The sequence below is a fragment of the Typopeltis vanoorti genome, chromosome 1 (genome assembly GCF_054136105.1).
Source record: "Typopeltis vanoorti isolate ZY-2024b chromosome 1, IOZ_Tvanoo_1.0, whole genome shotgun sequence".
Taxonomy (NCBI): Eukaryota; Metazoa; Arthropoda; class Arachnida; order Uropygi; family Thelyphonidae; genus Typopeltis; species Typopeltis vanoorti.
Window position 1 is genome coordinate 120,040,001 of NC_143549.1, and position 19,389 is coordinate 120,059,389.

The 19,389-nt window shown below is 34.2% G+C and overlaps 1 protein-coding gene across 1 annotated transcript in view; it reads left to right on the plus strand.

Moving 5' to 3' along the window:
* The window catches only part of LOC150110359 (uncharacterized), a 138,769-nt gene extending 119,626 nt beyond the window's left edge, over window positions 1–19,143 (plus strand). Inside the window, exons 14-19 of the mRNA XM_090396474.1 lie at window positions 595–738; window positions 2,973–3,074; window positions 5,639–5,738; window positions 10,761–10,819; window positions 16,221–16,253; window positions 19,021–19,143. Coding sequence (XP_090252600.1) covers window positions 595–738; window positions 2,973–3,074; window positions 5,639–5,738; window positions 10,761–10,819; window positions 16,221–16,246 — 431 coding nt within the window. The 3' untranslated portion in view covers window positions 16,247–16,253; window positions 19,021–19,143. The remainder of the gene's footprint in view (window positions 1–594; window positions 739–2,972; window positions 3,075–5,638; window positions 5,739–10,760; window positions 10,820–16,220; window positions 16,254–19,020) is intronic.
* Window positions 19,144–19,389: the final 246 nt, after the last annotated feature.

Consider the following 19,389-nt stretch of genomic DNA (forward strand, 5'->3'; position numbering starts at 1 on the left):
TTTATTATGTCCATGCTCTCATAGCTGAGCAAGACCACTATTATAACCAAATAATATAACTTAAAAATACTCTTTAAGAGCACTTTCAAGTTATATTGTTTCCTTAGGCCTTTGGCTAGAATGACACCGGTTTTTATAATACTCCCGCCTATCTAGTACACGGAAAAGATTTATAGTAGTTTATCTGACTATGAGTGAACCAGTCTTATAGGTAGCTGAGTTTTTACTCTGATATACGCTGATTTTTTTTGTGGAAAACTTTGATTTTTATTCCTCAAGCAGATAAACCAGCTGTAACACGGATGTGGTTAACACATATAGTAACATGTCTCAAGTTACTTTAGCCCTACTTTCCCTGTTCATAATTTACGTTCCTCTTACTCTTTCCTTCTCTACATTAATCTTACATAAGATTTTGTGAAATGGCGTAATTCTAACTTACATACACTGATTTTAAAATTAAGAACATCTTTAGAAATTGCGTGCAGTTCCAAAACACCATTCATTCCTGACTTAATTAGGAACAATTATTTAAATTCAAAATAGACTGATATTGTATTTTTTTTTTTTGTTTATTTTCGTGATCACTGTTAGCGAGGAATAACTGTTCATGGCAAGAAACGAATCGATGCGGAGATGGCGGCAGATGTTCTGTGCACGAATGGGAACCAGATCAGATGAACTGCACCTGTCTTCCAGGATTCGAACACGTTCCTGATCATTATCCACTTTGCGTTCGTAAGTGAATATTCCACTGTTTTATAGTGAAATAAGTAATTCAAAAATGGTTTCTAATATATTAATTATGATGACTATTAATTGCTGCAGATGATAAACTATCTACCACATGTTTTGCTGAAACTCTTTCTCTCTCTCTCTGTTTTCTGATTTTCCATCAGATTTCAACCAATAATATACGGATACTATTTTTGCAACCCTAGATATTTCTATGAGATAATTCCATAATTATGTTTTCTATTACTTTTTAAATGAGTATGTTGACATTGAATTAAATTTAAAGAAAGCAAGTGTTTTTGGTTGATTTTAGTTTGATTTGGAGACTAATAAGTGCATATGACACTTTTGTTGGTAATGAAACATGAAGTTCTCGGATAATTTTCCGAATTAAGGATGCGAGAATACGTTGGACATGACCCCATGGGCAGTATATTTGCCACGAACTATCCGAGGAGTATGAGTTTGCAGAAACTGCTATCAGCAAAATCCTGTTTCGATGAAGTTTTTATATAAACAAATCAAAAAAAGAAAAAAAAAACACGAACAGTCCCCGTTTCTCTCGAACTCATCATAGTACGTAGAACGATCGACTAGCGTAAACCTGATTTCGATTCTGGCAAATGGATTCTTCTGGCTAACATAATGTTGGCGAACGAAAACTAAAAGATCATGCGCTTTTCATGTCCAATAATGAGTTAGTTGGAAAAAAAAGACAACGAAATTCACTAACGATTTCGGAATTATGTGGACTTCCTGTCTGGCTATTTCATTAATTTGACTGTTCATTATCATCTCAACAAAAATTGTCATACAGTTGTAGAATAAATATGGAGCGCACACACGATACATGCCAAGAAAATATCGCTGACATTGCTTACTTACATGTATTTGGATGAACTCGTAATGAACATAATCTCATTTCATCTCATTTTGTTGAAAGAAGATTTCACTGCTGTAATTACAGGATGTAAATTTATGCTGTTATGTATAATCACCACGATAATAACTTTCTTAAATAATTGTTCTGTTTATTATATCATCGAACTACGTGTCTAGTAACCATTGTATTTCGTAACTCGCTCATGCTCTGACTATTTTTCTGTAGAATTTCAAGTAATTTAGCTATCATATCCTTACTAATCTGCATTCTACATTTCCATGTACTTTTAGTTTTTGTAATAATACCCTTCATTAGTTACATTCGGTGAATAAATTCAGTGTATATAATTACATCGATAAATTTCAGCATTTAGCGAGAAGGTCAAATAATTAAAGTGCAGTTAACCTTGCGACGTGCACATGTTTGCAAAAGAAGTAGTGAATAAATGGCATCCGAGATATCTAATGGTCCTTATTATCTAATGGACAACCAACATAAAAGTCAACGACTCGAGTATCAAATTTTAAGTATTGTCTTAAGCCAGAGTTAGGATTACTGATATCTTTTCCATTTTTCTTTCTCATCTGTCTCTTGCAATATTTTCGCACTGTATGCTTTCAATAAACTATTTCTGTGGTGAATTAAATTCATGTGTTACGTAGAGAAAGAGGTTCCTAGGCTACCAATATAAAGAAGTCAAGGTTGTGCATTGCAACCACACGAGTGGCTTGGATATTGTTTCCACAGTTTAAAGGCAAATCGAAAAATATTGCTCGAATTGTAATCCTTTCCCGAATTTTCATTTTTCTCGGAATTGCGCAAGACTGAATTTGCATGCTCTTTAGTTCTATTAAATTTCTAAGATAAATTGTATCATTTACAAGCAATGTTAGTCCTATTCCGACGGCAACTTGTTAGTGTTTGTGACTTATACATAACACACAAATTATGTTCAGTGCACAAGCTTGTGTGCGCATTACAAAAAACTGAATTGCCCTGTTCTGCAACCCAGGTTTCGAGCAATTAGCAATATTTTCGGTGGCATGCTCTATTAACCTGATGTGTTTTCTTTCTGATTAGTGATTTTCAAAACAATATGATCAATGATCAATACATTAATTACACTTTCTGTTATGTGTGAGAAATCACTGGGTTTTGAGCAGCATAAAAATACAATTTCAAGAAGGAAGTAACATCATCTTAATTTTTGTTGTCTTAATTTCAAAAATGCGAATTGTTTTATATATTTATATAGAAAAATGTTTTTGAAGTGCGTGCTTATGTAACAGAGTTTACTTTTCTTACATATCATTCACTTTCTGAATTTTCTTTCCTTCTTTTTTACGACGAACAGCCATGAGCACTACTACTATTAGGTTACAAGAAACTACTGGTTACTATGTGGGAACTACAACAGGTGCCAAGGAAGAGATACCACTCGGTCGTAGGATCACTGGTAAGAAAGTTAATTGATATGATGCTTACCTCATTCCACGTGGAATTATTGACCTCAGTAGTAAAATATTACAAAATATATTTTTCTGAAAATTTTATTCCACTGAACTCAAACATAAAATATATCTGCTACTTATATTTCTAGCATCTTTCTTTACTATAATTGATAATATTATTCAGAGCAGTTTAAAAATGATGTTTCTATTGAGAGAGGCGATATGCAGTAATTTAAATTATTCATACCGGTATGAAACAGTCTAGCTATTAGATAACTTTGAATGCATAGTAATCTTGCACTGTCCAGTATCCTGCTAACTCAGTCATTCGAACCTATATTTTATTTCCAATCCCATCCTGTCGCGAAGCCTCTCTTAATGAGATTCCAACTGAAGATAGTTTAACTGATCGGCTATTAATGTGGTAAGGTTTTTGTAAATCTAAACTGAGATATTTCATCCCTCAGTTTATTCAAATTGGTCAATAGAACTCATAGAGCGAACAGACATATACACACACACTGCATCATAACCTTAGGAGATCGATAATAACTTAAAAAATTATCCTCGTATATTCGAACATTGAGATAATCACAGACTACAGATTAAAAAAAAACAATTTATGGCCAAAATGGAGAAAGAATACGTTTGGTGCATGTTGGCCATAAATTCGTTTATTCAGAAATGTTGTCTCATGATATTGATTCGTCTTCCACTCTTTTAATAAAGAGGTTCTGGATTTGAGACCAAAGTTATGGACAGAGAAACAAGATTCAAATTAGTGACTTATTACTGAATGCGTGCCATTCGGCTGCAGACAAAGCTGAATTTTTGTTGTCGTGCGTGCTTATGTAACAGAGTTTACTTTCCTTAGTTTTTTAATTAACTTTCTGAATTTTCTTTCTTTCTTTTTTACGACGAACAGCCATGAGCACTGTTAACATTCCAACAGCTTAGTGAATGATTCCTAAGTGGACAAACATCTCCTCTTTTTTAAATTCTCCGATAACTAGGTGCAAATGCAATGATCACTAACAAGCGGATAGAGAACTGATTCTAATTATGCTCCGTCTAAGACGGGTTGAGTCCCCCGATTATGAGTTTTAGTAAATTAATGCAACCTGCTTAACCATTCAACTAAGGGTAAGTATTTTTTCTCCTTAGATATGTGTGTGTTCATGTGCTGGTTTGTGGGATGAAACATCCTAGTTTCCAGTAGGAAATACCTTCTATCATCTTTTTATGATACTGGCCAACTCATCTATAGATAAAAAGTTCTCATAAAGGTTCTTCGTGTGCTAGAAGGGATTCGATCCCAGGTCTTTTACACTAAAGGCTTCGTGTATAAAAACTGAAATACGGAGGCTCTTTGAGCAAACTGATTACTTATTGACAAATCATGCTATAAATTTTGCATCTAGATTTCAAACATGATTACGTACTATTCAAATAATACAAATTATGATAATATATAATGTAATAAAATAAAATGAATACAAATAATGTATTAACAAGGATATTGCAAATCTGCAATGCCATATTCCATTAATAACAAGAATCAAAGAGAAACAATTATTGTGGTATTGACGTGTACACATGATTACTGAAATATGTCCTAGAATAGTACATGGGAAAAAAAAAACCTCCGGAAATGCCGAGAAGGAAATGAATGGAAACATTAAGAGTATATGTGGTGTGAACACACAGAAATTTAAATAACTTCGCTGTTGATAAATCGGACTGGAAAGTACTTGTTCATGGTGGTCATCATCCTCATCCACCCCAGGTGAACGAATATCCCTCCCCCTCCTTTTTTTTTTTTTTTTTATAAATGTTTCGAACAGAAATCAATACCATGAAGTTCTTCATTACGGTGTCTTACTTTTAAAATAGGATAGCTTTGGGAATTTTCAGTTCAGAAATTTAAGCTATATTCCAATTGCCGTTTAGTTTGCAAATGAGGAGCATCAAACTGCTACACGGAAGTCGCAAAAACGTTATTATTCTTATTATTACGAGAGACCTAAAGGAAGTCAAGATTTCATTGAGGGTGAGAACCCATCACCATATGTCATACATTTTCAGGAATTCATTGCACTCACCACCCCCTAAAGGGAATCCATTCCAATCATGCAACACTCTATGAGAGAAAAATCTAGCACTGAATCCATTCTTGACTGCATTCGTTCTCAGCATCTATGGATACCCTCTTATTGATCCATGGAAGGGGAATTATTTTTTAATGTATTCATTAAAATAATAATAGAATTCTTCATAGAAAAAATAATAAACAATAATAATACAATTCAAAAAATAATACAAGAAAAATATTTACGCATAAACATAAACTTCAGTTTTGAACACTATTTCTCACTACTCTATGCTCTTGTGATACGAACCTCTAACAAATTTGTTAGAAATAGAGGAAATGTAATAGTTTAAATCGACTATTGTCCAGGTTTCTGTTTGAGTCAGTTTGAACAATGAATTACTATTTCAAACAACAATGAAACTATAAGTCTGTTTTCCAGCACACTTTCAACATTAATATATGTTATTTTGCTTTCAGATTGGATTTCACATAATATCCAGATTATACTGTTAATTGGTGGTATCGCTGCAACCACTGCAACCATCATCGTTTCTTGCTGCCTTGGAATGCTTATTAGGTAAGGGTAATATTCAATTGTTGAATGTATTCCAATGTTTCAGCATTGATTGTGTACAATATCTGAGAATAGTAGTGAGGATAGGAACAAGAGAATAATTTCTGATGGTAGAAGAAACAATTTTTGCAGTATGATATAGCACAACATTCAGATAATGTATGTACTGAAACTAATCATATTTTACTATGAAAGTTTCGCACGAAATTTGACCAGAGAACATATAGGAATACACTCGCTGGCATTTACGAATTGCCCTAGGGCGGACATTATAGGAAACATGATCGCTTTGTCCAAGCGTCCACATATTCACCTAATATTGATCCATTTTGATAAGGTTTCACAGGCCTGACAGCTGTTTCGAACTGGTTGGTTCTTCCCAGAGATCAGGCAGAAACCTTAAGAGAGCAAAATCTCTAGTTCAGTACTAAGGAACTAGAAGTGTCGGGGAGGTGTATTTTTCGTAAGCGAACTCTCAGTCGGTGAGTAAAGTATTTACTAAAATAAAGAGCCAAAAGGCAGCCTTTTGGCTCTCTGGTCAAATTTCGTACGAAACGTTCATGGTTTCTGCATTCGGATTTGAAATAATGCTGGATTTAATATCCACTTGATTTATATAATTTTGCATTCTCGACATGAGGCCTTTGGGATCTTTATTTTAGTAATCATATTTTCTCCATATTATTATTTTTTAACTGTTCTGTTTTCTTTATTTTCTTGGGAATGCTTATCGTGTACATGAATATGAGAAACTTATTGTTGCTTATGTTTTCGTAGAGGAACCGAAGCAAAATTATGATCTAAATCAGATTGAGATAGCTCTTTTTAATAAGATAGTTTAATTGAAAAATCCACATTTCCAAAATCACCATCCTTGAAGCCACAAGAAAGCTCTGTTTCCATGAACAGTTATACCTCTGGTTATACACATACCGGCCAATGAATTAGAACCCCTTTATGCAAAAGTACGTAAACGTCACTTCCGTGACATGTATGCATAACCACGTGCGTCACTTACGTGTTCTAAGCAACTATTTAAGAATGCTGCTAGTCAGTAATCGTCAATAATTTGGATCACAATGGGAAAACAAAGGATTTTTCCCAGTTCGATAAAGAACTTATTGTATTGCCGGTCTGCCTGAAGCCACGATTTTCAAAACAGCAGAGCCGACTGATTTCTCCAAATGTGAAATATACTGGTGTTTATTTAGCGGAAAGATAATTCATACTTCTTGTTTAAGAGGCAAATGCGATACTAAGACAGCTTGTCAGGAACGAGATCGCTGTCGTCTGAGAAGGCTTGTACACAAACAGAACTTCCTGCGTACAGCAATTGTTGAAGCATTTCATGAAGGCTGTTCCCGATCCATGCTCACCGAACTATGCACAGGGAATTGAAGACGTTCGGTATACATACTTGTATGGAAACCACTAATTTCTTCAAAGAACCGGAAAGTTCATCTACAGTGGTGTCAGTAACACCATGACTGGACACTCGAAGACTGGAAAATCACGTGGTCCGATGAGGTACACTTTGTTCAGTACTGATGGTAGGCGCAGAGTTTGACTGAAGTCCCATGAGTCATGAACAGAGATTTACTTATAAACACAACTCAAGGTTCTGGCGATTGTGTCATGGTGTGGGGTATGTTCTTTTGGTACAGAACGGGTCTTCTGATATTCCTGGAAGTTCGGATGGACTTCCAGGAATAGGGAATATCTGAACATTGCTGCCGATCAAGTCGATCTTGCAACGCTGACTTTTTATCCAGCAGGTGGCGGTTATTTCTTGGTCGACAATGCTAGTGTTCATCGCTTAAGAATTGTTGAGCAGTGGTTCAGCTAGCATGACAGCGACTTACACCATTTTCTCTGGGCATCACCAAACCCAGATATGAACCTATTGAGAATATTAGAAAAACAGATCTGGAAGCAAACTCTTCTCCCGTCAAATCTGAGCCAGATAAAAGACTGTCTAGTGAACGCCCAGTACATTGTAGAAATAGATGCAATCCAACACCTCAAGGAATGTGCTGTAATTCGGGTTAAAGAAGGTTGAACACGGTATTCATTAAAAGTTTCTAATTCAGTGGCAGGAGGTACAATTTATTTTACTAGCTTCATAATATATATAAATATGATATAATGAGGCAATTATTCTCTCTAGGATTTTCACTTCTGAAAATAAGTTTAAAAATCTTTCAGTATTCTACAATTGTTATTTATGAACGCCTTTTTGAATTATATAATAATAATAATAATAATAATAATAATAATAATAATAATAATAATAATAATAATATCATCGACACTTTGGAATATAAAAGTACTTTGGAATGATGCAATTTATTAAAATATTTCAAGAAATTGAAATCTTCTGTCATTCCAACAAAAATGATAATTTACACTGATAATTTTAACGAAAGCTTGGTATCATTAACGAAGAGATATTGAAGAGGTTGCCAGATCAATACAAATTACGTGAAAATCCTGCAAAGTAATAGTCTACAACTATCCTGTGAGATGCGAATTCTAATGGAAGACCGTTAGAACTTTGGTTAATAGTATGAGGAGAAAGATGTAACAGTTTTAAGGGCTTTCAGTGAAATCCATTTGAAAACCACTTCTAAAAATATTACAGAATCTGCACGACCTAAAATGTTCAATCCGAATCCAGTCCAACGAGCACGTTTGAGAATTGACTGAAATGCAGAGATTTCACAATCGAAACAAAAACTTCAAATTTTTGAGCATGTAATTAAGTTTGTTACACAATGCAACTGTCACCCAATTATATTCTTGTTTTAAAGGTTGCACATTTTTTCTTACACTTAGGGAAAGGATAAAACAAGAATATAATTCCTTGGGAAGTTTAATTTAATTTTCTACAAAGTGATAAAAACTTTCTACGTGTTATACAAGTTCTTTGTAACGTGTAGAAATTTGTTCACAAAAACGTGTGTTATCTTTATAGGGGATTGTAGAGACAGAGAGAGAGAAAGAGAGAGAGAGAGAGAGAGAATGACGGAAAAAAGCTTGCATTTTCACAAAACATAACACGTCTATATTTACAAGAGGGGTAATAAATGAAATATGGAATCTAATAGCATTTTTTGTGATGAATTTCTTGATTTCTTATTAGTTTGGCTACAGTAGTGATTACTCACTTTATTGTTCACCTGCTATTTTCATTTTTAGTTTATGATTATCGTTATTATTATTGCATGATACCTTCAAGGAGTCTAAGGACTCATCGTGAGAATACACACTGTTCCACTTCACGCAACTCACCATCTCCCCAACTTCTCCCTCTAAGTGCACAACGACACTCCTACGATTTACACACTCGCAAAACTACCGTCTAGTACTACTACCATCATCACCATTTTTTGTCTGTCGATTGTGTGTGTGTGTGTGTGTGGGTGTGGGTGTGGATGTGGGTGTGGGTGGGTAGGTGGGGGATGGGGATGAGGTGGTGGGCTCTTTGCTGGATGCTGGATCAAACACCTGAATGTCCGTGAAAAAAAAAACTGCTGCCTCCTTATGAGATCCACTTATTTACTTACTTAGATTTCTCTCTTCATGACTAGAATCGAAGTCAGGTCATTTATAAATCGAATGAGTTACTGTTCCGTTGTTCTTTCATTTGCTCTATGGAAGAGCTATGGAACATTGTGCTATATGATTTATGAAAGCCCTGACTTCTCCATTCTGTGAATTACAGATGCACTAGGCGGCCAAATTTCAGCAATAACGGGGGGGGGGGAATCCAGCAGTCTTAGTTTTAAAGTGGCCTAAAATACCGGCGAAAACCAATCAAAGCCTTATCCTACAATAAAGCTTTTATCTTTATGCAGAAATAGTGGATATTAAAGATCCGAAGTTTTTTCAAAGCCGAATATATGCAGAAACTTAGGAATTTTCGATATTTTGACCAGAGAACCTATGACAAAACAATCCTTAGCATCGTAGTTCACTTAGCTTCCACAACTTAAAAGAACAAAAGCGCTGTCTAGGTGTACGCATATTCCTCTTTTATTTGTACATTTGATCAAGGTTTGACTGACCTTACTGCTGTTTCTAACCAGTTTGAAACAGCTGCTACTAAAATGCAAATATACGGATTCTTGGGCAACGCTCGTGTTCTTTTAAGTAGTGCAAGGTAAGACAACTGCAGTGCCGTGGATTGTATTCTCATAAGTTCTCTGGTCCCAATTTCGAAACTGAGTACATATATTCAGCTTCTTTTTTAATCGAACGCAATGCTTAGTCTGGTCGCTGTTGAGACCGAATACTATTTCAGCCAGCGTAGGTCTTTATCCAACAGTACTATCATAATTTAATGCTCTGTCTAAAAAGTATTTTCACTTACATTAGCGGAATACTAATAGCTAACTGAGGATGACTTTTAGATATGCGTTATCATATGAGGATACTAGAATGGGATTGGGTAATATCATGTCTAAATCAAGCTATTATATGGAAGCGAAACATGGACGGTAAAAATAAATAAACAAATAAACGCAGAAATTAAATTCCTCAGAAAACAACTCGGATATATCATGTAAAATCTCAAAATAAATGAAAAAAAAATTAAAATCACTATTAAAATCAATAAATTATTACAAAAGCAAACATAACCAGAAATGAACATCTAAATAGAATGGACAATAGCGTTTTACTGAATTATTGTATGTAGAAAATAAAAGCGAAAAGAATCGAAACACCAAAAAAATGAGGACATGGGAAAGCAACTTGCCATCCTAAATCATTCATTAAGAAGAAGAATTAAAATGAGAACTCGTCTATTGGTCTGAATCTTCTTTCGTTGCCATTTGAATTACTGGAAGAAAAGAATCACACATTCGAATTACTGGAAGAATTAGTAATCCCCGCGATTATCAATTGGAATTGGGATAAAGGAAAATGAAAGATCATTTTATTATATTACATTTCAGCACAAATAAACATTCTGATGATAATTCTTAATCAATAACTTCTTTTTTTTTTGCTTTCTTATTTTAGCAAGAGAAGGAAGAATACAAAGGAGGTGCTTGATTGCACCACATCTGAGAAAGGTCATGGTAAGGATCTTGGATAATTGCTTAGATTATTTTGTGTTTCAGAAACATGTAAAATAGTTGAGTTCGTTCAAAAATCATGAAATAATCTTTTTGTGTTGAATTCATAATGAAAATTATGTAATTGCATCGACAGATGTTTCTACATTTGTTGTTACCACAACACAAACTGCAGTTTTTAACCGCATTCTTAAATATTGGTTTTTACTAATTGGGTATTTATTACAGTTTTAAAAAGTGTCGTTATGCGTCTTCTTCAGACTAAATTTAAGATGACATTTAAGTTTTATTCTGTTCAGATTTTACTAAGAGCAATCGCAAATGATAAGAATTATATTCATTCTTATCGAATACAGGTGTCATTATTAAATCGACATTATGAGTTGTCTTCTGGTACAGTCGAGCAATAATTTCTGGCATAATATTATGACTTGCTGCAAACTTACTGGTATAGAAATTACTAAGAGCACTCTTGGCCCTGCTTATTGGAGGTCTGAGGTGGATTGAAAAGTTCCATGTTTGGTCTCTAGAGCAAGGTTTACTGACTGTGTAAAAATAACATATTATTATTATTATTATTATTATTATTATTATTATTATTATTATTATATCTTTTTTTATTGATCTCTCAAATATATTTACACACACACACACACACACACACACACATATATATATATATATATATATATATATATATACAGTATGTATAATAATCATGGCGGCAATCAATGTCTTCAGTAACATTCAGTATATTATTTTACAAGATTCAGCACTAAGTGCTACATATAATGAGATTTCGATAATATTGATGATAACATAGTTTTTGCTATTTTTTAAAATAATCACAGTAATAATTTACAATTATATAGTTACAGAGTTACATAAGTTACATTATAATATATGCTGTAGTTTAGTTCTTTATTTTTTCAAAGTTTGAGAAAGTGATTATACACAGTATTTACACATATGCAATTAGAATATTATATTTCCTAATTCTCACTGACGTATAATGTAAACTCATTATTATTATTTTTAATTTTTATTTTATTTTATTGATTGCTAAAATATTTATACATACAATAAACATCTTGTGTGACATTGCACCTTATAATTTTACAGAGTTTCAGCACTAAGTGCTGCAATTCCTACATTGGATTTCAATTACAATTTTTAATAATACTTTTTGCCTTTATATTATGTGTTTACAACACATGTTCTTCTAATATTAACAATTAAGATTAAACAGAATTTTTTGTATAATTTTTTATTATTTTTATTACTTTTATTTTTATTTTTAAAGTTTGAGAAAGAGTGATTATACATACAAATTTCTGCATTTGCTTATAAGGATTACGCGTAGATGAGTGAGGCTAGTTAATCCCACCTACTTCGAAGCTTGGGTTAGCTTTTATGAAGAGAGTGGGATTTAGCCTTCACTATTTGTGTTGTTGTTACTGTTTATGCATGGGATGTAGCCATTCGATGCTGGTGATTTGTGATATGTATACCAGTGTGAATGGTATATTAACTTTGTTGGTATATTTGCCAGAGTTCGTGTTTTAATATTCTGTAGTTATCTATGTGTTTTAAATTTCTTGGTAGGTTGTTGAGTTGCGTGGGTATCTGATGTGATCTCACAAAAGAACCAACCGTATGAGTTGTTGAAGGGTGTGGGGAAGTAGAGAGTTGTTGTAGGTCGTGTTATACGATATGTGTCTCTGTTGTTTCGATAGATGATGTTGAAGGTGTTTCCTTATTAATGCCATGTAGTGTTTCAGGTTTTTAATGCTCAGAATTCTGTGTATCGCCATGTACTTGTCGGATATTGGTTGTTGCGTGTAAGGTGTCCAGATCACTGTTGACACGATTTTCCTGTGTAGTGTTTCTAATTTTGTTAGGTGGCTGTTTGATGTATTTGCATAGTCTGTTATTCCGTATCCGAGTAGAGATTCGAAGATACCGTGATATAGGAGTTTTTTTTATGATGGGTGGAATAATGTCTTTAACTTGGAAGAGTTTTGCTGCGATGATCCGGAGTTTGGTCTGTAGGTATTCTGTATGTTTTGTCCATTTAAGGTGGGAATCTATGTAGAGACCGAGGTATTTTGCGTGTGTTACAGGTTTGATTTCGGAACATTGGCATGTATTTTTGTTGTTAATGCAGCGGTATGTGTAAGTGTATCGATAGTTGTGCGGGGGGTATGATTCTTGGGTTGTGTATTATCAACATCTGTGTTTTGGTGCCGTTGATTAGAATTGCGTTTTGGTGGAAGTATGTTGTGATTTCGTTTAGGTCTTGTTGTGCTTTGCAGAGAACTGTGTTAATGTCTGTGTGGATTGCTAGTAATGCAGTGTCATCTGCGTATTGAAATATTTGACTTCTTATGGATATGTTATGAACATCGTTAATGTATATGTTGAATAGAGTGGGTGATAATATATCACCTTGAGGTACCCTGTGCTTAACTTGTATACTCCGACTGTGACATGTACCTATTTTTGTTACTTGTGTTCTGTTTCAGAAGTAATTCTTGAACCATGTATGCAGTGTTCCTCTTATACCTGTTGAGTATAGTTTGGTGAGTAGTATGTCATGTTCAAGTGTGTCAAATGCTTTGGTTAGCTCCAGCAGTATTAGGACGGCGTACTTGTTTTTGTCGAGAGCTTTATTTATTGTGTCGGCGATGTCTTCTAATAAAGTAATGGTGCTTTTTGTTTTCTGAAAGCCATATTGGTTTTGTGAGATGATGTTGTACTTCTGTAAATAGTTCAGTAGTCTGGCGTGTGTTATTTTTTCTAGAATTTTTGAGATGACTGGTAGTATAGCTATTGGCCTGTAGTTCTGAGTATCGTTTCTTTTGCCGTGTTTGTATATTGGCGTAATTACTGTTGTTTTTAGTTGTGGAATAATGCCTGTGTCGAATATTATGTTCACGAATTTCAAAAGTATTGGATTTATTTTTCCAAAGTGTGTTATAAGGTCTGTGAGTCTTATTTTGTCTATTCCTGGAGTGGTCTTTGGTTTTAGTTGTAGGATTGCTTCTTTCAGTTCCTGTTTTATTATGGGTGGAAAATACATTGTTTGTTGTTGACTTTGTGTAGGTAGTTTTTTGTTGATCGTTGGTAGTTTGTCTTTTTTGAGTTGTGTTTATTAACATTTTTGAGTTATTATTATCTTCATAATAATAATAGTAATTTAAAAAAAAAAACATTTTATTATGTCTCAGTATAAATTACATACAATAATAATATTTACAATATTTACAATAAGGATTATACAGAATTTTTGAATTTAGAATATACATAATAGTAGTAGTAGTAGTAATAATAATAATAATAATAATAATAATAATAATAATAATAATAATAATAATAATAATAATAATAATTTATTTGTTTTATTCATTTATTTATTATTATCATTTTTTTTGTCACAGATGAATTGCATACATAGTTGCTGTAGTAATTATATATATATAATATTTATAACGCATTACAATTGTGTATAACAGATACTTGCAAGTTAATACTGTTCATTCAGCATTACAGAAATTGTCTTATTACCTGATGCTCTCTCTCTCTCTCTCTCTCTCTCATACGGTTCCTCACTACATCTTGAAGGTATCGATGGAACTTTGTTTATATTTGCACCACCTGTTCTGTCATACATATGGTCACACCTGTATGTCCAAATAATAAACATAGCTTAAAAATTACAATTGTCTGTATTCTGCTTAACGTTTACTCGTTTAGACAAATTATTAGATTTTCATTTATTATTTGATTCTGTGACATCCATTGTTTCACAAGACTCCAGATTTCTTCTGCTTTTTTACAGTAAATCATCATCATGTGGTAAAGTGTTTCTGGCTGTTTACAGAATTGACTGGTTGCAGGACCATCTAACGGTATTCCTTTTGCTACAACCCACGTTTTGGTTGGCAGACATGCATGATGAAGTTTAAAGAAAAATGTTTTATTGAAGGACTTATTGGAAGAAATACATTATTTAAGACTGAGCTTAATTTGTTCTCTCCTCTTGTTTGTTCTCGATGCTGAGGTATTTGGAAAATGGTTGTAGATATCTTTGTGCATATCTGTTTTGGTATAGAGTAATTTCTCAATGCAATCATTTTCTTCTATAAACCGGTACCCTTCAGCCATTTCAGTAAACATTCTTGGTGGTATTTTTTTGATCAAAGGAAGAGAGCTGATGACTTTATCAGGAAGGCATATTTGTGGAAAAGTAATTGCGTATCTGTGGTAAGATTTGTTATGTGCTTTTACTGCAGTTATACCGGCGCGGTTAGCCTAGTGGCTGTGCGCTTCGCAACCATATGACTCAGGAAGGAATGTCCTAGGTTCGATTCTCGTCGGCGACGTGAGAAGCTTAAGGATTTTCCTCAGCCATAGCCAAGTTAGCTGGTCTTGGGCGTGGACAGTAGGGTTTATCCCCAGTTTATCCTGGGGTTTTTCATCCCGCAAAGCAGGCAAACCGGTCCAGTGAACACACGCTTTCTCAGACATAGGACACTATCAGGAATAAGGAGCAACCAACCTATTCTGCGGATTATTGGTTACAGAAGTTTACGCGGTAAAATATGTAGGCTTGCGTGAAAGCCTAACATAGGATGATGACTGCAGTTCTAGCTCTGATTATTAATGTTTTTAAGTGTATAGTAACTAGACCAGACCCCCCCCGAACTTCTATTTCGCGGAAGAATGTTGTACGGCGTATTGGTTCATATTGTGAACCCCATATGTATGTCGCAAAGAACCTATGAATTTTATCTGCCCATTTTCCGCGGTATGGAATGTTATGTATTTATGTCAAAATCGATAGATACCACTTCCACTGAGCTACACAGGCCTTTATATTTTATTTATTTATTTGTTTAGGACGGAATGGCCATTGTAAGTACGAATGGTCGTAAGTCGCATAAGTTGTAAGTCGAGGAGTCCCTGTATTTATTTTTGCTAGCTATGTTTAGTCTACAAATTAGCAATTTTAGATTGCACTCGCTCCCCTGCTCTTTTTATATGGAATGGAAAGGAAGACTGAAGTAACATTAAGCGATATAAAAATGAAACAGAAGATGAGACAGTGATATTGACATGGAAAATGACATCTTCCAAATCGGTAAAAATCAATAGGGATAAAGCGAAAAATTAAACCAACAATAAATCCTATAACCGTGTTTATTCTTATAATTTTCTTCTTGAATTCTGTTTGAACAGTGGCTCACAAATTTTGAAACTTTACTAAAGACGAAGAAACTTATTATTTTACTCATTCTATACAGATATATCAAGAAATTAAAATGTTTAGTCTTACTTTCTGTATGATAGAATAGAAAACCTAAAACAAAATGTTGATTCTGTGTTATTGCTTTAATTCCAGGTACCTATGTGTGGAACATCAGATAACAAATGCGTAAGTTTCATTAATTGCAAAAGATAAAATTAAAACTATAATTCTATATAAATGAATAAAATAAAATAATATATATAAAAATGCTGTGAGATTAATATTAGTGATATACATATTCGGGAGGGGTGGTGATATTTTTGACGTCCAGTGGTTCTAAATCTCTATTTTATAAAAAAAATAAAAATAAATAAAAATAAAATCCTTTATTTTTGGATAAGGAAATAAGAACTTATCATATATTAATCTTAATCCTCTGTGTCTGCGGTGCTTTGCCATCAAAACTATACCCCGGAAGAGTTGAAGAGTGTTATTTTAAGCACGAGAATTTCCTGCGATGTGGTGAACCTTTATGATAACCGTCTGTGAAGTGCAACGGTAGGAATGCACTAGCGTGGAGGAGTAATGTTTTTCTTGCAATGGTATTGCTCCATTGTTTTCTGCCAGTCTTATAATAAACTGAGCACTATACTGTTTCATAAGCATGATTCTCATTAATAATGCAGTACTACCTGCGATTTGTTCGATGTCAATGACCTACCAGATCCAATTTGAACAATTCAACTTTTAGAGGTATCTGAAGTCGGAGTCAGTTAAATGACAACTCATGAGGTGTAGGTCACTGCTCACACTGGTCATTGCTTATAGCTATCCCTCTTCATATTCGTTTAACTGAACTGAAAATGTCAGAGGAACATCACCGACGCACCTAATAACTGCATACCTAATTTAGTAGAAATCGGACGATCAATGAGACCGTAGAAGATTTAACGATTCTGCGTAGTAAGATCACTCACTCAGTCTTTTTTTTTTTTTGTTATAGTCTGAATAAGCCGACTAACTTAGTGGAGATTTAGCGATGGAAGCCAGAGGTCTATTCTGAATTTTCATCCCGATCAATGTAATGATGCGACCTGCGCAAGTCATTGGTCATTGTTGATGAAAAGGTAGAGGAGGAAGAAGAAGAAAAAGAAATGCTGCTTAGCTTCTGAGAAACGTTTCTATTTTAAAAGTACACTAGCTGATCAAAAATATTCCCATACCGCTTTTTGGTAGTGGATATAGCTATATACATCACAACCATGTATATAGTTGTGATGTAATCAAAGGAAGCGCATAGGTTTTCATTCTTCATCGACAAACATTAAGAGTAAAATGGACCGCACTGAAGAGCTAAGTGACTTTCGACTTAGAACCATCACAACATGCTGCCTTTGCAGCAACTCACTTCACGAAATATCTGCCCTACTAGAACTGCACTGTCAGTAATATTATTGTGAAGCATAAACACATAGGAGCAACAACGCCACAATCGCAACTTATAAGGTTACGCTCGCCTTAATGAGATGTAGGACCTCTTTTCGCTGCAATGACTTCAGCAATCCGACTGGGCATACTTTCCAAACACGTACATTAGCGATCAATTGGAATTTGTGAATAAAATGGAGGTGCCTGAATAACAACAACAACAACAACAAAAAAAAAAAATAATAATAATAATAATGTGTGGTTTGTATATTGCGGTCCTCTGGAAAGTTCTCATAACCACCCAGAACAAAAATTAATTAATTTTATATTTTTGTATGTACCCTAAAATAAAATATATTTTCTGAAAAACGTTTTTATATGAAAAAACAATTTCGTTCTAGATGTTTATAAGAACTTTCGAGACACCCTCCCCCCCCTCCTTATATTTTCCTTGCTTGCACCCTGTCGTCATGTTCGGTAAGTGTGGTGGGTCGTCCACTCCAGGTAGTGCTTGCAGGTGAGTTACTGCGTTTCCATCTCAGTATGGTATCACTGATTGTGGACCGGGAATGGGCCAATTTGTGAACAATTTGCTGAGCAGATAGGCCTGCAAAATGGCATCCTATCACAACGCCTCTTTCAAACTCCGTCAGCTGTCTTCTCACAACCATTTCACACGGACACAATTGCACTGACTGGGAGCACCATATTCCTCTCATTTATACCGAGTACACACACATAGCTAGTTATTCAGTTTACTTGCAGGGCATATGCACCTTTCCCATGGGGGTGTGCTTTGACTTCTTTCCAAGCAGTGTATATTTTATAATAAAATTTCCATCATCCAGCTTATTGGAGACCTGAAGTAGTTTTATTCACAGCACTGATATTCAATTTATGACTATCTGTGGGTGGAATTCGCATAAAATAGGTATTTATTTATATACTTATACACATGTGCCAACAAGTATAATTCTTTTCGATTTCTGGGCTATTTTTATGATGGATTGTCTCAAATGAACAAAATATCTTTTAACTGCAACACAAATATTGATTATTTTCGAATAATATTAATTATGTAATACTAATTAGAGAAGATTGCTGCAAAGTGTTCAGTGTTCAACATCCAGCATAAAGTACATGATAACCCCAGGTGTGGCGAATTATGATAATAATTCATCAAATAGTTTTGGAAATTTGAACATGGGAGTGACCTATGTTTTTATAATACTCATTGCAAAATCAATGATTTAGGATTATTTATGTTTGGGCGGTAGAAATATGGCGATACATTGCTGAATACTGTAATCGGTAATCATAGTTTTAGAAAAATCCTTAAGTTTAACGGAATGGAACAGCAGCCAGTCTCTTTCGCTTGCTTTGGATTAATTGAGATTGTCGTAGAAACAGGTATCAGTGTATTTTACTTCTTAATTGGAAATGCATGCTTGTTTTCAGTTTACTTGTACTGCATATGTGTAGACTTGGACATTCTTACGTAATGCATTTTATATTATTATTTCAGGTGCAGGTGACCAGTGACGTTGCAGAGAAAGGATGAATATTTAGTTCTTTATTTCTTTCTTTCTACTCCCCCCCAGAATTAATTGATTATTTTGTGTTATAATAAATGGTTTTATACACAATATACAAAAGTGAATATTGAATCCAACATTATTTTATAGCCGAATATAGAAACTACAAGAGTTTAGTGCCGAATATATAGAAACTGAAAGTTTTGGAGGATGCAAGCATAAGTAGTGCCTTAATGGCAACTCGTGATAAAGGTGAAGCAAGCTCCAGACCTCTTTCCTTAGTGTTTTCCATAAATGTAAAGCACATCTTGCAGAGGTCAGCAATCTTTTTAATATGAAGAGCGCAATATAAACTTTGA